We start from the raw sequence: 25,447 nt of genomic DNA on the forward strand, positions 1-25,447 counted from the left end.
TTGTGGGTTTTGGTTTTTTTTTTTTTGCCTTGTTCTTCTGATTAAGTGGATATGGCATAAATCCAATCAGGAACAAGCCAAGAATCTGCAAAGAAACTATGCAACCTTATTTGTACATCACACTAAGTTGCTGTTGCAATCACTATAATACAATAAAAACATGATTTCAAACTGGCTAACAGCAGCAGATTATTTCAAGCCAAAACCCAATACTATGATCATGATTTAACATACAATGTGTTACTATGCAATTAATAGCTTATTAACAAATAAGCGTGAAACAATAAAAGCTAAGTATAATGAGCAAGCTACTTTTTAAGACTTCCAGCTTTTTCTCCTTGTAATGGGCCTCACAATGTGTCTTCAAATGTTAATTACTGCTAGAAATACTCTGATTATAAATAGAGGAAAATGAACAGAGAAGAAAAAATTAATAAGTAGCTTATTTTTCTTTGTGTTACCTTTTAATGATGTCTGCATCTGGGTGGTGTCTAAGTAGATGTACAGTAAATAAAATCACCTAATTTAATATATTAATAATTTAAGTCTGTTTATATTATATCACATTGTTATTACGTAGAAATACAGTTATATGAATGGTTGGGCTATTGGAATTTAATTCAAGAGTGTTCTAGGACAGAGGTCCCCAACCTTTTGGGCACCAGGGACCGGTGCCATGGAAAAAAGTTTTTCTGCGGACCAGAGTGGGTGTGGTTTTGAATACTGCCTGCATCCCGAGGATGGAGCTTTGCTTGTTTGTGCGGCCCATTTGCTGGTATGCTGCGGACCGGCACCGGTCCACGGCCCGGGGGTTGGGAACCCCTGTTCTAGAAAACTTCAAAGGACATCCTACTGGATTCTCTATACCAGGGTCCCCAACCTATAGTCCGTAGCCCGGGCAATGGCTGGCCAGAAGGCCATGGAAATGGCTGGCTGGTGCACGCATGCATGGGTGTGCATTTCCCCCCCCCCCACTTGCACTAGCACCGTGGCCCTATTTGTACCTGTGCACGGGCACGAATGGGAATGGTAGCACAGAGCGGGTGTCTGCAGCCCGTTTGCGCATGCGCTACTAGCCTGGGCAGTTTGTGTGGCCTGTTTGCGCATGCATGAACAGGCTGCTAGCTGCCATGGGGGATGCGTGGCCATTTATGCTTGTGCAAGACACCAGCACATGCTGCATGCATGAATGGGGCTGCTAATGCTGCACCAGTGTGTGTGGTTCCATGCGCATGCATTCACACATGCCAATTTTGAAGCTGCTCTCCTTCCCTCTGGTCCTCGAGCCCAGAAAGGTTGGAAACCTCTGCTCTAAACAAAAGACTCAACTGCTGTAGTTTAAAATACATTTATTGTATTACTATACTTCTTCATGTTTTCATTGTATGGATGTTCCTATGATTTCAAAGACATGATTTAAACATAACAAAAAGTTATCCTAATCTCCTTCTGCTGGTCTGGAAGGGTGGAATTGTGTCTGCCATGATGAAGATGTGCTCTTCCAATGAAGTAGAAAATTCTGTAGACACAGTAATACTGCTAAGGATACAGACTGAATCCAAAATCCCACCTATGGTGGCAAACTGAGATAGCTTTGGGTCTGCAGAATTAAAAGCTCCTTCAATCCCTTTCTATGTGTTTACAGATATTCTCAGTTGTCCAGGTCATGGTTGTCCCAAAGGTGCTTTTTCAAGGGGCAACTGGACTTTCTTGTTTTTCTTTGAAGACAAATGCAAATGACCAGCTGTCTGCAAGGCATATAAATCCTTCCATTCCCCACCATCCAGTCAGAGCTGAAGAAGCTTCTTGGATGAGAAGCAAAATGTCTTCAAAGAAATACAAGAAAGTCCAGTTGCCTCTTGAAAAAGCAACTTAGGGTTACCTTCTATAGTCCCAAATTAAAATTCTTGCCCATCATACTCTAAGGGATATCCATAGAAATAGAAAAATGCAGGCAGAATTTCAGAAGAATATAGATTAGTGTACTTAAGTTTCTGCTCTCTGTCCTGGGTTTACAAATGGCAGAAGGTTAATTGGACGTTTTCTATTCTACGTATTTACATTTGCCCTGTCATTTAAGAATATCATTTTGCTGTATTATAATAAATGAATTAATGGTTTTCATATGTTCCTGGAGTTATCTGGGTATTATAGTTTCTGAGCAATACAATCAGAAATAATAGCTTTTTGAAAGATAGCCTTTTCTTTATTAGTATCCTTCTATTACACCTGTAAGATAGCACTTGGTACATTCTAGACCAGAGGTAGGCAACCTTGGCTCTTTTATGACTCGTGGACTTCAACTCCCAGAATTCCTGAGCCAGCTACAGGAGTTGAATTCCACGAGTCATAAAAGAGCCAAGATTGCCTACCCATTTTAGACTTCCATTTCATACTGGGTTTGTGGGGATTATGGTGAAGCCTCATGCAGCGAATATTAAATATTTAAATCTTGTGTTTAAAGAAATCTTGTTAGATTTGCTGAAACGGCAGAAAGTCTAAGAATAAAATTCTCTCCCTTTTCATCTTTAGCAAAGAAGCATCTTCTTTAGCCTAGGGCTTTAGTTCAGAGATTATTCAAATTGAGAAGTATATTTAATTTATGATAGGTGCACTCAAACCTTTTGCTATGTATAAGAATTTGTGGTGAGTGGCAGAAGACAGTAGTGATCCACTTTCTGATCTGCACTTGTTTACTTTTCAGTTGTCATGCAAAAATATTCAGCAACCAATTATATTTTTCAGGGAAAAGAATTTGGATTCAAATGGCAACCCATGAGATCCCAACATTTCAAATACAATTTTTGACCAGCTAGCTATTTGCAATCTATTTCTCAGAAATGATGACCTAACAGGTATACAGGTAATCCTTGACTTAGAAACATTCATTTAGTAACTGTTTGAAGTTATAACGGCACTGAAAAATTGACTTACAAATGATCCTCACATTTATGACCATCACAGCATCCCCACAGTCATGCTGTCAAAATTTGTGCACTTGGCAACCAGCATGTGTTTACAACAGTTGTAGATTTTGGGATACACGATCACCATTTGTGACCTTCCCAGACAATTTATGACAAGTAACGTCAATGGGGGAAGCTGGATTTACCTAACAACTGCAGAAATTTGCTTAACAACTATGGCAAAAAACATCAACAACATAAAATTGGATAACTCCCTTAACAACTGCCTGCCTTAGCAACGGAAATTCTCTTCTCAACTGTGATCATAAGCCGAGCACTACCTGTAATTGTCAATACTAGTCAGTACTAAAAATTGTTTGTCCTATACTATACACAGTGAAATCCAATGTGGCATTGTACATCAAAAAGAGTTGTTACATGTATACAGAGTCCCTTCTATGCATAGTCTCTCTCCTGGAAGGCAAGTGAGAAATGATATTTTACAGCTTGATTGCATCATGTTTTCCAATAGTATTTAACAAAAACTTATTAATTGTAAGCAGATACACAGGCATATCACATAAGATAACTTCATATAGCTGAATTGCTGTTAAGTAATGAAATAAAATTGAAATATATCATAAAACAGTTAATATTCATTTACTGTAATCATTGAGTGCAACCTACTTTGAAATTTGCATTTTAGCCGGTAAATGTAAGGTTCTTTGAAGTATGTAATCATTAAAAGAACGTGAACGTTGCAAAAATGCACATACTTTAAAAGGTTGAAAAAAAAATTAAAGCATAAAGTTTTAAACAGCAAATGATGCTGTTTCCAGTGTAGCCAACAAATAACTGAAAAACACATCAATTAACTGTTGGAAACTCTTTTACAGTCTGCATGCTAAGCTATGGCACCATGTTTGTACAGTAGTATAAAGAGAAAATATGATTCTAAGGTATTTTGGCAAAAACAAAAAATATTTTTGCTTGCTGGAAGAGGCAAAGGCAAAGAGGCAAAGAGGCAAAGGCATAAATCAACAATACAAACACATCGTGTATGTATGTGTGTGTGTGTGTGTGTGTGTATGTGTGTGTGTGTGTATATATATATATGTGTGTATATATGTACCTTTTTCTCCTTTCTGACATTTCTTTTTTTGTACAACACATTTTCTTGTTTCGCTTGTATGTGGGCATAATTTGCCTTTTACTGAAGGAAGCTGTAGGATTTCTCTGACTCTTGTTTCATTTCCCCTTTTGAAACCACAGGTTTTTCCTTTCCTTGTGCAAGGACTCCACTGGCTCCATTCATTAATTTTACAATGCACTGTAACAAAAACATGATATGAAATTAAATATAGACAGGAAAAAAGTATCTCTATATACATTTGCATCATCTTGAATTACTCCTTCTCAAGAGCCTTTTTCTTTTACTCAAATATGGCTGCAGTTCTTATTTGTTCAGTGCTCATTTTCCCACTGGTGACATGCAACCTCTTTATAGCATCACCCAGCAATCACCGAAGTAATATAAAATCTGTTCTTAGCACAATAAAGGATCTTGTGGACCATAGGAGTCAGAGATTTTGAAACAAACCAACAAAAATTTTAAAAACAACCAGTTTTCTATCATTAAAGCTTTGTCTCTTAATCAGGAATTTCAGGACTTCTTTTTAACTAACATGTGGCCTAAAGAAGTTTGAAAACTGCTGGCTATGAGTTGCTAGTGGAAATGATCTAAAGACAATATTGTTGTCTTGTAAATTGCATTGTGATTTTTGGAACTTTTCTACGTACTGGACAGTGCAAAAGTAGGACAATAAGTAGGATGATGACTATATCATTGCATTGCACCAGCAAAGAGGCCTCTTAATTCAGCTAAGGATGGGTCCCTTACTATGAAGCTCTGGGCTGAAAATAATAATAAAATATTCTATACAAAACCACTCCTAGCATGAGTAAAGAGAAAGCTGGAGCAGAATATTTTGGGCAAATAATACTTCCTGTGGTTTTCAGTGGGTTTTTTTTTTCACTTTGCTCCCTTTAATCCCTCTGAGGTTCAAAATTCTAAAATATAAAGAGAAACATCTTTTACTTTGTAAAACATACTGTGTGATGCTCTTTCCTGCTAACTTTAAACTGCCTGCCTTTACAAGAGAGCCAACAGTAGCAAAACAGTATTCACCTGGAAAGTATTTACTGGATAAAGTTGTTAGCATAAGCAATATACTTACCAATATCATTGCATTCCATAGTGTGGTTGTTGGGTTCCAGCCTGTCAGGGCAATTTTCAAGGCACTTTCCAAGGTGTAAGTAAAATCCATTTTTACATTTCGTGCAGAAATTTTGATTAAAGCAGGCTTCACAATCAGCTTTACATTCTGAAGTACAATAAATAACCAATCAGTTCCTGGTCACATTCGATCCCCTACCTGGTGTGTGTGTGTGTGTGTGTGTGTGTGTGTGTATGTATGGTCTAGCCAAAAATCTAATTATGCCTTTTGATAAAATTTTATGATACCTTATCAACTGGCTTTTTTCTAAAACTGGGTGCATAAAAATTGTTTAAATGATCAAATATCTGTGGAAATAAGCATCCCAATATATCCCAAGTGCTGAGAAAATAAGGGTTTGCATTTTGTTTAAGATTATGCATGGCACTGTTTGATCAGTAGTTGTAATAGTTGCCCTTCCATCTATCTGTATATTAATTTTTGATATTTTTAAAGTGACCTTTTGATAAATTACAGTGATGATGTTCAATGCATTTTAATCTGAGGAAGAACAAACAGACATGTTCTTATTATAAACCACCCAGAAGCACTTAAGGGATTGGTATAGAAACACGATGAATGAATGAATGAATGAATGAATGAAATAAACTGATGTGAGTAAATACAGTGAAGCTGAAATAGATGAATTTAATTCTTTGGAAAGAAGATTCTATGTAAGAATGACAAATTTAAGAAGGGTTCCACATTTGTGTGGTTTTGTAAGGGTAGTATTTTATAAACTGTATGTATTTGTAAACTACCATAAGATTTATGGAATCAACAATTTATAAATACTTTAAATACATAAAAAATGAAGTTTAAATTGATCCTGCTTTAAGATTTAACAATAATTCTAAAACCCATCTTATGTCTTAGGATTTATTATAATCAAGAGCATCAACTACAATGATGACTGGAGATGATCCCCTGAATACACATTAGAATTTACTGGAAAGGGAGTCCATAATAAATGTAAATAACAATAACAATATTTTTAATAATATTAAATCTTAGGCACACTTTAATAGTAATAAATCTTAGATAGTAACTTAATAATTCTTAGGTCCTTGGTTAGGACTTGAATTATTAAGTTTCTACCAGTCTTAGACAGTGAATCTAACTGTAGATTACCCACATAATAATATCTATGAAACATTGTATTTTAGTTTCAGATTCTAATTAAACCTTGATTTATTGTTGTCATTATGCTGTCCCTGGAAAAACATGGTTTTTAATGTGAGGATATTGAATAAACCAGGTTATGATACTTAAGTCACACAAATATATAGTACAAGCTTATTGAACTGAGCTCAAATGAGCATTCATATCTGCTATTATTATATGGTCAATTTACCAACAATTTATTTTGTGTGTGTGCTTTCAAATCCAAAGCTTTCCAGATATTAAGCTACATTTAGAAAGCAATGGTTGCAATATCCTGTCAACTTACTTATACACTCATTTCGTTCTGGGGATCGTTGTCCAAAATACCCAGGAGGACAGGATGAAAGACACACCCCAATCTGTTTCATGCGAATCCTCTCCAGAAAAATGAAGAGTCTAGGTTTACATGTCACACATCCATTGTATTCAGAACATGTTGCACATCCGCCTTGACAAGCTTGGTTCATATTGCGATGCACTAAAAAGAAAAATCACGAGTGTTATCATTAGCATCAATATTATAGTTTTTTATCTGTATTTCATAATTTATTTACTGTTATTAATACGTTTAATACAATGAGTTTCAATGTCTATGGAAAGAAGAAAGGTAGCAAAAATGCATATATTTTGGTCTTAAGTCAGGATTTTTGAAAGAAATTTTGTATTGGGTACAATGCAGTTTACTTTTAGTTGCAATATGTGTACAATATATAGATTACAGCTTCAATGGTGTACAGAAAATATGCATATTATTCATAAGTAAGTAGAAATGACTTCTATTGCATTGTGAGAATATAGACTTAATTTTCCTCCACTTATGTTTAACTTGGTTCCAGGAAATACTTAAACTATTTGAAACATTTTCTAATTAATAGTAAGGACAATTTTGTTCAACTTTATTATCAGATTTCCGATGATACAGAATAACCTAGAAAATAAGGTTTTAGGTTACAACTGTAACTCATATGAATAATAGTAGTTTCTAAATCATAGTAATCATAGCCTATGTTTATGTCTGTTATATTCTAGAATAGACTAGTCCTTGCAGTTTTCTCGGCAAAGATTTTAAGAAATAATTTGCTTTTTCTTTCTTCTCTGAGATAATAGAAAGTGGCTGGCTCAGGGTCAGTGCCTAAAGTGGAACTGGAACTCGTGATCTCTCGCTGTCTAGTCTGATGATTTAACCCAGGGGTGTCAAACTCAATTTCACTGAGGACCGCATCAGCATTGCGGTTGCCCTCAGGGGGCTGGGTGGGTGTGGCCAGGGTGGGTGCAGCCTACTGGGTCAGCGTGGATGGAGTGGGTGTAGCCTACTGGCTGGGTGTGGCCAGCTCTACATCATTCACATCAAGGGTGCCTGTGGGGGCCTGGCCAGGAGTGGGACAGATCTGAGGGTCTCTGGCAGAAGGGGGTGGGACCAGGGCAAGTGCCAAGGCATGGTCCACTGGAGGAGCCTCACTGTTCCTCTCAGGCCATGGGGGGCGGCTTATGGAGCTAAGACTAAATGCGTTTCAGCCTAGATGGCCACCACAAAATTGTACATTGGCTCCCAGCTGGCCTGGACCAAGGCAGAGGGGGCCGTTCCCTCACTGTTTCCAGGATAGCTTCGTGGGCCACGTGAAACCACTTCGCGGGCCACATCTGGCCCCCGGGCCTTGTGTTTGACATGTCTGATTTAACCACTACAACAAACTGGCTCCCATTTCATAGTCTCATTTCATAGTCTATGTATCTATTATGTATTTATTTATTGCATTTTGCTTCTGTATTCAGATGATTAAAATAGAACTAAATCCTTGAAAATCTAAAGCATGTTCTGCTTTAATATAAGCTTGCTTGGAATTGTTCAGTAAATCATCAGAAGTCATGGAAGGTAAATGAAAAAAAACTGGTAAGGATTTCTTGAATTCTCTGTAGCTTCATGAACACTCAATCAATACCAATAAGATCTAAAAATAAACATATTCATAAGATTTTTCTATTATCTTAATACATTATCTTTAGTCAAAGTAGCAGAACAAAAATATGAAAGGTCTATGATATCTAATACTTTAACTGTGAATTTATACTTTCTAGATTTGTTTCTTCAGAATCTTAATAGCAGACAAAATAGAATGAATTTCATTTTTAACCATACGCATCAAGAGTTTTCAGTTTTCTGCTGCTTCTAAGTAGAAAATACCTGGAAAATGTAGTTTTAGAATAAAATAAGAGCTGACACAAATAAAACTGCCAGACATTACACACATGGTCTCACACTAGAAAAAAAAAAACTAAAGAAAAAAATTCACTTCCTTTTTTTGCCATTGTCCTACCAAAGAAGCCCTTATCTTCCTTGCCCCATAATATTCATTAAATATAATCACCAAGAGTTGTCTGTTCCTATTTCAATATAATCAGTGAAATGGATGTTTCATGAAAGCCACAATTTTATCTGTCTGAAACTATTATATGCTTATTCCTCCAGGAACATTTTTATCTTACATATAATGCATTTAAGAAGAAGAAAAAAAACATACAATGTTTTTTTTAAAATGTAACTTAATTTTAGTGCAGACTTGAAGCTTGTTTCTGAATGCATTTAAGAGCACATTTTTGAGACTTGACATGAATATTTTGAGAGCAGGTTTGGTGTAGTGATGAAGGCATCAGGCTAGAAACCCACAAATTGTGAGTTCTAATCCCACCTTCAATATGAGTCCAGCTGGGTCGCCTTGGGCCAGTCATCCTCTCTCAGCCCTGGGAAGGAGGGAACACCTCTGAAAAATCTTACCAAGAAAACTGCAGAGACTTGTCCATGCAGTCTCTAAGAATTAGATGTAATTGAACGGAAGGAGAAAAAAAAGAATACTTTGGAATTAAAGAAAAGTACAAGAATCAATATGTCAGAGATAATTTAATCATACATTCTAAAGATGACACTGACTTACTACATATCACAGACTTCAGGGGCCTCACAGTCCTGATCCTCTACCACATGGTTTTTGATTCACAACTGTAACTTGGTTTCAGTTTAGTAAGTTTAGCATTGAACTATAGCATCGGCTTTAGAATATAAAGACTTATTTGTTGCCATTAGCAAGGACTATCTCAAAAATGATTAAGGCTACCAAGTAAAAAATAATTATTATTTTTTTTAAAAAAATGTCTTCACAAGAACTAAAATCAAAGTATTTAGGAGATGGAATAAAGTTCTTTTTTTGTAGTTGTACCATTTTATAACTTAACAATTTATTTTCTGAAGGCTTAGGTTTTATTCACACATGTACATATTAAGTTATTAAAAACTGTTTTGTTCTGAAGTTAACCCATGTGGCTCTGGCGACATATTTGAATAAATCAGCCATAAATAATTGTATCATATTTTTCTATTCAGGCAATTCCTCATCAAGAGATTAGATGAGGAGATTAGAAATTTTATCATTGGTTCTGCCTGTATAAGTCACCACGTGCAGTTTGGCAATTCTGTCTACTGTGAAATACTCTTTTCAGAATTTTAGTATAGCTCTCTAAAAAAATTAATCCAAGCTTTTGAATTATAGAATACTGCAAATACGAACAAACATCATGGTATTGAGATAGTAACTAATTTATTGGTAACTTTAGCTCATAAATTCTTCCACAACATTATTTTTTTCAAAAGATTGCCCAAAAGCTTATGTTGGCATAAGCACAGAATTTCCTAATAAAAAAGAAAAATGAGGACCAAATGATAACAGCCTTTTTTCCCCAAGAAGACAAACTGTTTAACTTTTCTAGTTTATATGCCTTCAGCTACATGCATCGGAAGCATTTTAATTTAAACTTGAGTATCAAATTAAACATTCATGGTTTGGGTATAATAGTGGACAGTTATGATTAAATAACAAAATGTTTGATTGTTAGATTAGATTGTTCGGACTTCCTCCTTTGTCTATGAAGCCAATTTGCTACACAGCTTGGATCGTTCTTTTGCAAAAGAAAGAAAAGAAAGTAAGGGGAGCAGCCATTCATAGGTATGAAAATGAAATCATCATTTCCTCTTTTATTTTCTTGTTCAGCTAATCATTATTTTTCCTGCTCAAAAAATGATTGTGGAGGTTCACAGTGAAACAGCTATGTCCCAGATTCCAGTCTTTGACTTGCCTTTGGCCTAGAGAAAAGAGTCTTAGTGAAGTTAACCATATTAGGATACTACCACGTAGTTCCCTCCTGCTTTTACTAGGAGCCCTCACCCATTTCCTGAATCACCTCATGAACCTATACTCACCAGGACAGAATGACAAAATCTGTAAAAAAAAACAAAACCAGCAGCCATGGTTGCGTGTTGCATGTGGGAAATTCTCTTCTCACATTAGCCAATGTGGCAACCATCTACAACGTGCTCTGCTGGTTATATGGGAGGAAGGCGTAAATATGACTTCAAAGAGTCATACCCCTTCTTGCCCACCACAATGAATTGGAGAGAAGGCAGTAGCTAAAAGTGGCCAAAAAATGGTGGGCAGTACCCATCCTGTTGCATCATCTATTTAACTGCTGTAAAAGTACAGCATCATGCAAACGACAACTAGGCGTATGTTGAAATAAGATGGAAAATATTACTTAAGCTTCTGTTTCAAAAAGCATGAAGATCATTGACTCCAGCTATGGAGTCATTCTCTTTCAATATAACCTGCAATTGTTTTATGTAGCTATTAATTTGTAAACAAGAGAGAAATTGCAATGGTGATGAATAACTGTAGCTCGGGTATAGGATGAGTGTGAAGGTTCGTTCTCTGAACTTGTGGGTTGGTTTCCGAACATTTTGTTACCAGGCTGGGTAACATCTTCAGCAGCTTTTAGAGAATGTCTGTATCAGGGCTCTTCTATTGATAAGGGCTTCAGGTGTGGATGTGTGTCAAGTGAGGGTCTTGTGATGGGCCAGGTGTGAGTCATCAGAGAGAGGCTTGTGGTGGGGAGGTACTTGAAGTCATGGTTTTTGGAGGATTTGTGAATTATCAGTGGGTCAGGAGTGAGTTATCAGTGGGAGGCTGGTAATGGGTCTTGTGATGGGGAGACTATGTCAGGTCAGGGTCATTGGAAGGTGACTTGGAAGGGGAGGGGGGGGCTTGAGGGTTGGTGCTGTCCCTGGATGGCTGTTCGAATGATTTGGATTCTGAGGGGTTTGTATGCTGGTTGTAGATCAGTATGCCTGTTAATGGAATTGCTAGTGGAGTGCCAGGCTTCAATGAACTCCTGAGCATGGTGGGCGATAGCATGGCCAATGATTTTAGTGTTGCTCCAATTGAACTGGCATTGTTTGATGTCAGTGTGGGTAGCTATTAGAGAATTGAGATCGTGGCATTTGACTGTCCCCAGCAGTTCACCTTCCAATGACCCTGATCTGTTATAATTTCCCCATCACAAGACCCTCACTTGACACACTCATGCCTGAGGCCCTTATAAAAAGTAGAACACTGACACAGACATCCACTAAACACCACTGAAGATGTTATCTAGCCTGGTAACAAAATGTTCAGAAACCAACCCTCAAGCTCAGAGAACGAACTTTCATCCTCAAGAGAGAAATTGTTTATCCTCCAATTTAAATTAGTAACCAACCATACACTACAAGCCTAATGTTAAATTTGCAAAGGAAAGCTTAAGGTAGAATCTGGTAAAATATACATTCCAAGGTAATTGGTCTTCTCATCATATCTCTAGACACTTAAATTCTCTGAAGGCATGTGACAGGAACATGCAGTGCTCCAGATATTGCTGAACTCCTACTTCCATTTAGCACCGGCCAAGATAGCCAGTGATGAGGGCTATATATTCCTGGCTTTGTCCTCCTATTTTAGTTTCCATAAGTAGTGTGAATGCATAAATAAATTAAATCAGGGGTCCCCAACCTATAGGCTGTGGCCCACTAGTGGGCCGTGCACTATTCACAACTCAGATGTGTGTGGGCACACAGCCCAACTTGCACAAGCGGTGGGCACTGGTGCTCACAGCCCCAGTTGTGCAAGCTGTGGGTATGTGTACCCATCACTCACACAAATGAAGCTGTGTGTGTGTGTGTGCGTCTGCCCCTCGCAGAAAACCATCCCCTCTTCCCCTCCCCATGCCAGGCCGCCAATCCAGAAAGATTGGGAAATGCTGATTTAATGATTTCTAATAATATGGACTGAGAGGAAGAAAATAAGTCAAAGCTTTTGCTGGTTTAGTACATTATATTAAACCACAATGTGATTTGTTTCGTTTTTACTTTAGAATTAGAGGCATTTAATTTCAGCAGCAAAACTTAATGCCATTTGGTTTTGACATTTAATCAATCCCTTATAGATAAAGGTTTTAGCCCTTTCACACAAATATCTGCAGAGAAATGAAAGGATTACTTCAATTACATCTTTAAAAAGAAATCTGTGATCCCCTTTGCAGTGACCTCCTGGATTGGTCACCAATATCCATAGCTGAGATTAAAGAATTTACAGTATTGTCCAATTAGAACCAGGTAAATCATCTGGAGGTGATTACATGCCTGTAGAATTCATAAAGAAAAGCAAAGATTGATGGGGCCTAGTTTACAATTGGTTAACACAGTTGTTAATATATTCACACATATTAACAACACATCCAATTTCCATCTGATTGGAATCAGACTATTGTTGTGCCATTACACAAAAAATAATCTTTATGCCAGATTTTTATAGGTATAATTGGTAGACTGGGTACAAAATAATATTGCTGAAGAACCGGCTGGATTTATAGGGGAATGATCAGCATTAGATCAATATGTGGTTCTCTATCATTTAACAGAAAAATATTCAGTGGTCCCTTGAGATTCCTTTTTTTGTCACTGTTAATTTTAAATCTGCTTTTGACTTAATACCAAGGGATAGACTGTGGGGCAGTCTGAGACAGTCTAATATTGATAAAAGGCTGCTCTGACTTATTTAATCACTTTACTCAAGTACCTCACTAAGAATCAGAGGTATGCCTTGGGAATATTTATTCAAAGCCATTCCAATTTATAGAGGTATAAGACAAGATTTGTGAACACCTAGAAATGAACAAGGTGATTTACTAGAAGCCAGCATGGGTTTGTTAAAAATACATCATGCCAGGCAAAACGTATATTCTTTTTTGATAAAGTGATTAAATTAATGGACCAATGAAATGCTATAAATATAGTATACTTGAACTTCAATAAGGCATTTGACAAAGTAGACCACAACCTATGTCTTAACAAGATTGGGGGAGGGGATTGTTAACACTTTGGAAGATAGACTGAAGATTCAGACGGCTCTTGACAGACTTGAGCATTGGGCCCTGTCCAACAATTTGCAGTTCACCAGTGATAAAAGTAAGCTCCTTCACTTAAGGCAGGAAAAACCAAATGCATAGGGAAAAAAATAGGTGGTACCCTGGCTCAACAGTAGTAACTGTGATAGAGAACTCTAGATGTCACTTAAGTATGAGCCAGCAGTGGCTGCAGCTGCCAAAAAAGCCAATGCAGCCCAGGGCTACATCAACAGAGAGATAACATCAAGGTCATGAGAAGTAATAATGCCACTTTATGTTACACTAGTGAGGCCACACATTTGGAATACAGTTCTGGTTACCACAATATAAAAAAGACTCCGAGACCCTAGAAAGTGTGCAGAGAAGAGCAACAAATATGATGAAGGGTCTGAAGGATAAACAGAGACTTATCCAAAGCAACAGAGGACAGGACAAGAAATAATGGCTGGAAGCTTGTTGAAGACAGATCTAACCTAGAAGTAAGGAGAATTTTTCTGACAGTGAGAATAATTAATTAATGGAATAGCTTGCCTCTTGAAGTTGTGGGTGCTGCATCACTGGAGGTTTTCAAAAATAGACTGGATAGCTATTTGTCCAGGTGGTATAAGGTTTCCTGCCTTGAGCAGGGGGTTGGAATAGAAGAGCTTGGAGGTCTCTTCCTGCCCATTATTCTATGTTCTAAGAATCTATAATATTGTATGGGTCTATAAAAAATTATATCCTTAACTGAAAATATCCAATATTATGAAAAAAATATACATGAATATTCCACATGCAGTTCTATATTAAAGAGAATATACTAGACTCATTGAGTATGAAAATTATACTGCCTCCCCCCCATGCATCCTGAATTTGTTGAGAAACTGTTTCAAGATTAAGAGAAATCCACCATGGAAGGATGCAAAATTTATTCAGTCTATTAATTTCTTTGGCACAACAGAAATAACCTCCAGATCAGCCACATGAGCCGCCAGTGGTTTGCTTTCCATCCAAGAATATTTCATATAAATAAACTGAGAAGAATTTTCTGTCTACAGAATGAATGAACAGTTCTTTTCCCCCTCCGTACATTCCTCCTTGTTCTTCTAAAATTTATAGGAATTCATTTTGGCAAAGTTATGTGCATCCACACATACATATATGCACAAGGAGGCTAAGATAAAGGTATTTGATTAAGTCAATGTATCTTGGGGCTTATTTGAATGAAAAGCTCACAAAATAGAGCTATGTTCTGCACAAAATGTCATTTTGGCAAGAGGGGTTGCTATATAAATTTAATAAATAAATAAATAAATAGCACCCCTGTGTATACTTTTAACAGTTATCTATCCCCCAAATTCAATCAGACTGTAATCTTCTATGCAGAAATGGAAAGGATTATAAAATCAACAATGAGATTTTAGTTAGTAAGTTCTGATTCAGACAAGTTTGGCAGCTGCACATTGTGAAAAAGCAGATTAATTAGTTAGATTGTACCAACCCGTCTTGTTTTTAATAGGTAGTTACCATTCAGACAGAATACACATACAATATCTCTATACCTGGTTAATTAAGAACCATGCCAATGTTCCTAACGTGGTTTTGCTCTCTGTCCTTATGTTACTGGGAAGAGTGTTTAAATTGGCTATTGAGGTGCTATCTACCCACCCTTGAACAGCATCACACAATGCTGTCATAAAAAAACCTTTTTCCCATTTGCTAATCTTTAGTTTGTATTCATTCAAGGTCAATGTTGAATGGCATCCCCTTGATTCATGAGTATACCGCTTATAATAGGCTGTACTACTGAACTACTGTACTACTGGCTATACTATTTTTGGCTGTACTTGTATCCTGTCAGCATGACATTAACCAAGGAGGAAAAACATCCACCATGGCACTGCAGAAAGAATGGTTTGGGTCTGATTTCATGATACTGCTAAGGTTTTACCACCTGGTTTCTTTATTCCTCTTTCTATAACTCCTTCAGCTGCCTCCAAGAAATAATAATGTTGTTACTACAACAGATGCCTAATTAATCTATTACTTCTATCCTGTATATACTACCTGTTGGATATTCCCAAGTGCTTGAATATTCTGGAATTCACAACATTCCTTTTCTGTAGCAATTATGAACTACTTTGAAAATTCCAATTTAATAAACAATTTGATAGATGGAAAGAGAAACTGATTCTCATGAAACAGAACTCTAAATTTCCAATCTGATTTCAGATTATCTAACCCAGACATGTCAAACACAAGGCCTGGGGACCGGATGCGGCCCGTGAAGTGGTTTCATGTGGCCCGCGAAGCTATCCTGGAAACAGGGAATGGCCCCCACTGTCTTGGCCCTGGCCCAGGCCAGCTGGGAGCCAATGTACAATTTTGTGGTGGCCATCTATGCTGAAACGCATTTAGTCTTAGCTCCATAAGCCCCCCCCCGCATGGCCTGAGAGGAATAGTGAGGCTCCTCCAGTGGACCATGCCTTGGCACTTGCCCTGGTCCCACCCCCTTCTGCCAGAGACGCTCAGATCTGTCCCACCCATGCCTAGGCCCCCACAGGCACCCTTGATGTGAACGATATAGAGCTGGCCACACCCACCCAATAGGCCACACTCACTCCATCCACACCAACCCAGTAGGCGCACCCACCATGGCCACACCCACCCAGCCCCCTGAGGGCAACCGCAATGCTGATGTGGCCCTCAGTGAAATTGAGTTTGACACCACTGATCTAACCCAATTTAGAATTTAGGTCCTTGAAAATCCAAAATAAATCCAATTTTCTCCTTGAGCCTTGCAGAGCTTAAAGACATTATTGAAAAAAATACCCACAAAACCTGAAAGCCCCAAAGAGGAATATATTCACCCTGATGCTCTCACATCACCAGCAATGCAATCTGTGCACCCTTGTCAGAAAAAATTGCTTACTCCTGATTTCAAATCAGAAGCAGATGCAATCATCGTCCAAGGCATGGAAAAAGAATGGAGTAAGGAAAGGATGTTGGTCTAGTCTTCAAAAGGCAGAATTATATAGTGGCAAACCACAGTTTCCTTTCACATGTTAGAGCCTCTCAGATGTTAGAGTATGAGTGCATCCATACCTCATGTTATGCCAAGGATATGCAATAATTTTGAGGCAGATCTGCAACGTAGTGTAGATGTGATCAACATACTAGCAAAAGTGTTGTCCTGGTGGTTATAGTTAATTACAAACACGCATCTACCACCAAATGAATAAGCTTCTTCAGACGCTCCCAGTAAGAGCTTCATAGGACTAAAGTTATTTCTGCAAGTAAATACAGTTGTTTTGCAGCGTGGCAGTTTCTGTTTATTTATTTATAAAATGATCAGGTAATACAAAGCTTTTGCCCCATCTATACCAAGCCAAAGTACGAATTGACTAGTTTTGCTTTTACATTATATATGAATTGAGCTACTGTTGCCTTGTAAAGCATGTTTTATATCTTACCTATTGAATGTGAACAGATGATTGCTCATAAACCATGTTTAAAACAAGACATTGGTTATAGATTCATATGTGCAACCTGAACTAAATAATGCAGGGGAAATAAGCATTCTGTGTTTCTTTCAGTGATCATTTCTAAAAATATATATAAAGGTCTATATCAATTGTTATTAGCTCTTGCTTGAGTTGACTTTACAGATGTCATTCATTATTTGCACAATGTAAAAAAATGCAATATTAGGAAAGCATTATGAAATCACTGACTGTGCACCACTGTAACCAAAAGCTAAGTTGAAATACTCGGTTAAAAATTTAACAACTTCCATTGTTAAATGTTATATATTTCCTCATCGGTTCTCAAATTATAGGGGAGTCATTCAATTCATACCATTTGCATTAGGAAACACCAGTAGCAAGTTTCTCTTACAGCCTTCTAAGTTTTTGTTACGCATAGTTTTTTTATAGAAGCCACAGAAATAATAGTAGGGACATTTTTTAGTTTAAACCTTCTATTCTTATTCCTGTACATACCACAAAATCCTGTAATTCTATTTCAAATTTTTTTTATGTTGCTTATTTGTGAAAGAAATAAGACTTAATGCAATCATTTAGCTTTATTACAAAAATTGAACAGTCAGACCCACTGAACTGAAAACAGTCCACTATGTATTATGGTTTTTTAGATACATATTGACACTCTCACTTATTTTTAAAGCCCCAGACAGAAAACCTAAGCAAAGGTCTTTAGCAAGTCCATGGGATCCACCATATATGGCTTTGTTTAGTTTGGTGGGTTCAAGTAGACACATATCTAATTGTCTTGACTTTTGCTCAATAAACTTTGGCAGTGATTTCAACATCCCAAGAAGGCACAACGTCATATTTGTTTATTGAGAAATAAGCTTCAGTGAAATCAGTTTATTGAATTTTCTTTTCATTTAAATCTGTTTTTTCTATTAAAAAATCTTCTGTGAATGCTTCAACAATCATGACAGACAGAAGAGCCCATCAGTTGGCAACCACAACATATGAGAGATTGTGATTTGAACATGAAGAGTACATGATAAAGAGCAATTAAATAACAAAAATGAAATAAATAAAAATAGTTACACTGGGTGATTATATAATTAAGAGACAGGGAAGGGTGTAATCAAACTGAATGAAAGTGGACTGATTCTTGGGAATGGAGTTGATAAATACATGTAAGTTTGTGACAGTGGACATTTAATTTTGAATGAAATGAGATGGGGCTATCTTAAGTAGTTGTTGTGGGTGTTTGAAAGTAGGAATCCACAGGCTAATGTTAGTTGTATGTTATATTCCATGAATGACCATAATGAAATGATCAGAAATGAGTTTTGAGTGAAAAAATGATAAATATTCTGAATTAACGTGATCCACGAGTGGGAAAATACTTTAGATGACATGAATTAATGTATGGGAATAAGATCAGAGATATAGAAAAATGACTGGACCATTAAGAGATTCAAGCATAAATAGTGACTGGTGAGCATCTGCTTTGAAAATGGGTGTTTTGAAAATATGATGTGAGTATAAGTCTACTTGAATATAAATCTAAAAGCTTGATTTTTGTCATAATGAAATATTGAGAAAATTAGTGAAGAATACAAGGTTAATGAGAGGTCCTGAATGTGTAATATGACATTAGATCAGTACTTAAAAAAGACTTAACATGGAAGAAAAAGAAAGAAGTAAAAAACAACAACAAGAATGAAGAATCAGAGGATAAGAAGGTCTTTGCCCCCTTCCATAAACATATGATCTGCATTCAGTATCAAACCTATGAGATGCCCATCTCCACATACATAGAAACTGCTTAGTGCCTCTGTAAGAAAACCTTTATTGCAAACTAAATTGGCCCTGAGTAGTCAGAGGGAAAGGAACCTTAAGTTGAATCTTCAAAGTCATCTGATTGCTTTAGGTGAGCCTAGTTTGACCACAGCAAAACATAGAAAGGCATGGAGTTAGACTGGGAAGAATGAAAAAAGATGCTGGATGAAATAAGGAAATGAAAAAGGCTGTGAATAGGAAAAATATGATTATAAGAGAATAATTACCATCAACATGAGGATGAATGATAGCTTCAAAGAATGTATTCAAAGGAAGGAAAAAAAGGATTAAAGGAGATAGAGAAAATGCATGATGTTTTAATGGAAATAAAGATAGTTTTGAAATTGGGTGAGGAGGGCTAGCCAAGAAGCCTCTGTAAAAGTAAATGGGATTAAAAATAAAAGGGATTAAGTCATTTGGAATAAAACTGAAGTGAGAGAACGCTGGAAATATATTTTAGAGAGGAGAATAGGAATAATAGTGCTATGTTAAGAATAAAATTGAAAGAAGTTTTACTGTCAAAAGAAAAAAGGACAAAAAACAAATACTAAATGCAGTGAGTGTTTTAAAAATGACTGGGCTGCAGGTGTAGAGTGTGTAATTGGAGAAGTGTTATGATTGTGGTTTTCTTAAGTGCTGTGTGACTTATTTAACATGTGTGTGAAGTCAGTATCTGTTTTTGACTATTGGAAGAATGCTATTCCCTGAAAGGAATGGAAGCAAGTTTCAGGGCAAAACCTACAAAGTGATTATTTTGTTAAGCAGACCAGAAAAAAAATGTTTGGATGAATTCTAGTTGAAAAGCTACAAGAGGCAACAATAAGAAAATATTGGGATGTACAATGAAGGTTTATGCCAGTAACGGATGTGCAGAATTTTGCTCTTAAGTAGGTCATTGAGAAATGTATGAATGAAAGAAAGAATTATTATTGTATGTTTGTTGATTTAGAGAAAGCATATAATAAAGAGAAGAAGTATGTTTTGAAATATTTTCCATGAGTATGTAATAAAAGGTCCGTTGTATATGATAAGAACAATTCATGATGGCTGTAAACCGTGCATGAGAATAAATGGAATAGCGAACAAATGGTTCAATACTGAGCAGAGATTAAAACAAAGATATTTAACATCCCCTTGGATATTTAAAATATTTATTTATAAATGTCTAATTAGTGCTTGTAATAACTTTAGAGGTATGTTGATTATTGACTTATGGAAACGATTCAATAGTGTAAACTGAAAATCCAAATAATTTGGAAAAAAATGTCAGATAGATTCCATGATACAACAGGAAGTATGGATCTGAAAATTAATGTATCAGATCAAAATAGATTATAATAGGAAAAATGGGGTGAACTTCTAGAAGTTTATTTATTTATTTATTTACAAATATTTATATGCCGCCCAATCCCAAAGGACTCAGGGCGGCGTACAAGGTTAAAAACAGTCATAAAAGAATAAAATAATCCAGTCATACCGCGAGTCTGATCATATCCCGGCCCCCCGGGGACATCAGCCCCAGGCCTGCCGGAACAGGAGAGTTTTAACGGCTTTCTTAAAGGCCGGCAGGGTGGGAGTAGTTCGAACCTCGGGGGGAAGTTGATTCCACCAGGTCGGAGCCACCACAGAAAAGGCCCTTCCCCGAGGGCCCGCCAGCCGACATTGTCTGGCCGACGGGACCTGAAGGAGGCCCAATCTATGGGACCTCACCGGTCTCTGGGAGCTGTGCGGCAGAATGCGGTCCTGTAAGTAACCTGGCCCTATGCCATGAAGGGCTTTGAAGGTGATAACCAACACCTTGAATTGCGTCCGGAGACCCACAGGAAGCCAGTGCAGCTCGCGGAGGATAGGTGACACGTGGGCGTACCTTGGCGCGCCCACAATCGCTCTCGCGGCTGCGTTCTGAACCAACTGCAGTCTCCGAATGCCCTTCAAGGGTAGCCCCATGTAGAGCACGTTACAGTAATCCAGTCTTAAGGTGACAAGGGCATGAGTGACTGTGAGTAAAGCCTCCCGGCCCAAATAAGGCCACAACTGGTGCACTAGGCGAACCTGTGGAAAGGTCCCCCTGGCCACAGCCGATAGATGTTGTTCCAAATTTAGCTGTGAGTCCAGGAGGACACCCAAGTTGCGTGCCTGCACTGAGGGAGGTAAATTTGCCCCCCCCAGGACTAAAGATGGACCATCCAGTTGACCTTTGGGAGGCAAGACCCAGAGCCACTCGGTCTTGTCAGGGTTGAGTCTAAGCCTGTTCACCCCCATCCAGACCCTCACATCTTCCAGGCACCGGCACATCACATCGACTGCTTCACTGAAAGGACACGGGGTGGAGATATACAATTGGGTATCATCCGCATACTGATGATACCTCACCCCGTGTCGCCGAATGATCTCACCCAGCAGTTTCATGTAGATGTTAAAAAGGAGGGGGGACAGGACCGAGCCCTGAGGCACCCCATAATCGAGGCGACTAGGGGTCGATCTCTGTCCGCCCGCCAACACCGACTGCGACCGACAGAGAGGTAGGAGGAGAACCACCGCAATACTGTGCCGCCCACCCCCACCTCTCCGAGACGACGCAGAAGGATACCATAGTCGATGGTATCGAAAGCCGCTGAGAGGTCAAGAAGCACCAGGATAGAGGAATAACCCCTATCCCAGGCTCGCCAGAGGTCATCGGTCAGTGCGACCAAAGCAGTCTCAGTGCTGTAGCCGGGCCTGAAACCAGATTGAAAAGGGTCCAGATAATTGGTTTCCTCCAAGGATCGCAAGAGTTGAGACGCCACCACCTTCTCTACAACCTTCCCCACAAAGGGGAGGTTGGAGACGGGACGAAAGTTCTTCAAAACAGCTGGGTCCAGGGAAGGCTTCTTGAGGAGGGGCCTCACCACCGCTTCCTTTAAAGGTTGCGGGAAAGACCCCTCCATCAAGGAGGCATTGATTATCGCCTGGAGCCAGCCTCGTGTCACCTCCCTACTGGCAGAAACCAGCCAGGAGGGGCACGGGTCCAATAAACAGGTGGCGGCATTCATTGCCCTCACGGCCTTGTCCACTTCATCAGGGGTCACAGGCTCAAACTCGCTCCAGATAACATGACTAAGACCAGCCCCTGGCAACTCGGCTGGCACTGCCCAGTCGGAGTCCAGGTCTCTCTGAATCTGAGCGATTTTGTCCGACAGAAACTGAACAAACTCCTCAGCTCTCCCCTGCAAGGGTTCCTCCGCCTCCTCCACTTTAAGAAGGGAGCGGGTCACCCTAAACAAGGCGGCCGGGCGAGATTCTGCGGACGCAATAAGTGCGGAAAAGTGAACACGCTTTGCCGCCCTTATCGCCACTAAATAAGTCCTAAGATAGGCTCTTAATAGTGATCGGTCAGATTCAGAGTTACTGGCCATCCAACATCGCTCTAGACGTCTCTTGTGGCGCTTCATCTCCCGGAGCTCCTCAGTAAACCAAGGGGCCCTCTGGGGACCACCACCACAGAGAGGTCGCAAAGGCGCAATTCGATCCAGGGCCCTGGACGCCGCCTCATTCCAGGCCGCAACCAGGGACCCGGACGAGTTGTGGACAAGGGAGTCAGTTATTCTGAGATGAGGAATCAGATCAAAGTAGAGTATAATAGGAAAAATGGGGTGAACTTCTAGAAGTTATTCTGAGATGAGGAATCAGATCAAAGTAGATGATAATAGGAAAAATGGGGTGAACTTCTAGAAGTTATTCTGAGATGAGGAAAGCCTACAATAGGTAGATGAAGTTATGAACATTGGAACAAAGATAGTGACATACATAAAAGAAGTATATTGTGGTGATTTGATCATAAATGTGGACTGAACCACAAAATAAGTATATGAAAGACAAGCCAATAAGTTAAGGAGAATACTGAGAAAGTCATGGCTGGATGGAATTGATAAGATCCTCTAAAAAAACCAGAATTTTAATGAAAATGTATGAAATGTATGAAGTGTATGGGCCTAGTGGAAAGAAGTACAGTTTGCAAATATAAAAATTACAGGGAAATGCAATGAATTTGTTTTAGTTTTATCTCTACTACATTTTCTTTCTCCTATTGTGTGACTTAATTTCTTTGTTTACTATTTCATAGACCTTTTCTGTACTTTGTATAATGTTACTTTACCTTAAAAGAAAACAGCATAATGGGTATGTTTGTACTGTGATACATCAGACTAGAACACAAACTTCAAAATAGGGGTTTAAGATTTGCCATTTGAAGTATCTGAATAATCCTATAGACACAGACATGTAGATTGATTAACTTTAAATAGAGTTTTGAATGTGAGGAGAAATATAGACAGTTCTTCCCATGTCATATTTTAGGTTTATGTTGGAATGCCAATTGCAATACAAGAAATAAACTCTAGACATATTCCATGTGGCAAGAATTTCATAGGTGGAAAGACGAGAACTGACCCATTTGCAGATCCCACAAAACTCTTCAATATGGGCTTAATGTTATTCAAGCCTTGTAATGATTTCTTGGAAAGATGAAAGCATGAATCCAATTTCAAAGCTTACTGAAATCAATGAAGATTGGTCTGAGTGGGACTCCTTGTGGTAGCAAATTCCATTTCAAATGAAACGAGAGCTTTCTGCATTGAAAAACTATGGCTTCTCCTATTAGGTCTAAAATAATTTACTGTTGCTCTATTATAGCTAAATAATGTGACCATTTTATGAGAAGAGAGAGATGAAAATAAATGTGTATGCCTGGAAGAAAGCAAGGGAGAGAAAAATCTCACTGCTGAAAAGAATTCTGCCAAGATAAACCTTAGAGAGTTTTATAAATTAATTCTATTCCACATGTTTATTTTTCTTTTAGAAATTCTAAATGGAGACCATTTAAATAATCTTATTGGCAACAGCATACTGTATTTTGAGAGAGGAGAGAGAGAGAGAGAGAGAGAGAGAGAGAGAGAGAGAGAGAGAGTGTGTTTGTGTGTGTGTGTGTGTGTGTGTGTGTGTGTAACATGCTTGCTATTTTTTTCACTAAAAACTATGTTTCCCCTTCTGACCTAGCAAATTAGATAAGATTTATACTTCTGACCTGACATTAGGTTGTTAAGATTTATTCTTATATATTAATTTTATGATGCTTTTAAACCACTTATTTACAGCATGAGGAATATATTTATGGCTTAAGAAAAAGAAATTGTACTTTAGACAACAGTAAAAATATTTTAGGGAGAGTCCCTTCGATTCGTGAAAGTAACAGAGGCCCCTACAGCTGGTTTCTCCTGGGGCTTTGGGTATTTCCTTTGTTGTTTAAGTGTTAATATTATACATTTTCATGTTGGTTGGTGCATATTAATTTTACACTATTCCAAAATTCCAGTTTAGTGATATCTACTGAAGTGAAAAACAAAATGGACCCCTTGTTAAATTCCAGTGGCAATCAATTCCCAGCATGGAGAATAATAATGGTGAACTTCAATGAAATTTAGTTTTTATTATCTATATTAAAATTAGGTAATTCAGCAGAACTTAACTTTAGATAGATTTAGTTCTGAGTTGCTAATGTTTGATGGACAGATGTCACTGCGAGAAGGCAGACCAGCAAATATCCAGATCCTGAACCATGAAGAGTTTTAAAGATGATTACCAGCTCCTTGAAGCCAACTGGCAACCAAAACAGTTCTTGAAGTAGAGGTTTTTATACGGAAGGGCACTCATAACTATCTGAGTCAACACATTCTGGTCCAGCTATAACTTCCAAATATTCTTCAAGGGCAGTCCCACTTTCAGTTGAGGGGTGATGAAGGTGAAAGTGGAAGTGGAAGTGAATATACCCTCCTCTTCCAGGAAAGGTCACAATTAATGCACAAGATAGAAATTTGCAAAGGGCCTCTTTGTCACAAATATATTTTATGGGCTAGATAAACATGATAATCCTTATGCTAATGACAAGACCTCTAACAGAAGCTGTAAGAAAGAAAAGCTTGGAAAATCATGATGAGCACTTCTATCTCAGCCCAATAGGCAATAAAAGTGCAGGGATTAGCCTATTCCAAAATAAAAAAAATTCCTGAATTTGTGCCTTCTAGGTGGCACCCCAGCCCTTTGGGACAGCCTTCCACCTGAGATCGGAGGGCTCTCTATGCTTTTAGCATTCTGGAGGGTTGTGAAGACTCAGCTCTTCCCCCAAGCATTGGGATAGCTAGGATGAAGGTTGAGCTGAGTGGCTGTTTGGTCTGGTGTCTGTGGGGAAGTGTATTTTTGTTTTTAGCTATGGAGGTTGTGAGCTGCCTAGAATCATTAGATAGGTGACCCTATACATAAATAATAAAAAGCTCACAGTAGGCCAGCTAGACAGCAATACTTGAAGTAATCAAAACTGGAAACATGACTTTCAGCCCACTCTGAATGGGCTGGGGCAAGTAGAAATTATTGGTGCACCCCCTCCCAATGGGGAAAACTTAGTGGTGCAGATATTCCCTAAATCTGTGCAACTGAAACAATGGCAAATAGTTTCCCTATTAATCCCATTTCTATTTCTCCTTCCTCTGTCATTGCTCTTGTGTTG

The 25,447-nt window shown here is 38.2% G+C and overlaps 1 protein-coding gene across 2 annotated transcripts in view; it reads right to left on the bottom strand.

Annotated features, from left to right (window-relative positions):
* RSPO3 (R-spondin 3) overlaps positions 1 to 25,447 on the bottom strand; it is a 56,274-nt gene that overhangs the window by 15,962 nt on the left and 14,865 nt on the right. For both annotated transcript variants that reach the window (XM_039325139.1, XM_039325149.1), the window contains exons 2-4: positions 6,633 to 6,824; positions 5,144 to 5,290; positions 4,039 to 4,236 (exon numbers count right to left, since the gene is read on the bottom strand). In XM_039325139.1, the coding sequence (XP_039181073.1) occupies positions 4,039 to 4,236; positions 5,144 to 5,290; positions 6,633 to 6,824 (537 nt within the window). The remainder of the gene's footprint in view (positions 1 to 4,038; positions 4,237 to 5,143; positions 5,291 to 6,632; positions 6,825 to 25,447) is intronic.

The sequence above is a fragment of the Crotalus tigris genome, unplaced genomic scaffold (assembly GCF_016545835.1).
Source record: "Crotalus tigris isolate CLP2741 ecotype Arizona unplaced genomic scaffold, ASM1654583v1 scf7180000017611.44802233496:7321179, whole genome shotgun sequence".
Lineage (NCBI taxonomy): Eukaryota > Metazoa > Chordata > Lepidosauria > Squamata > Viperidae > Crotalus > Crotalus tigris.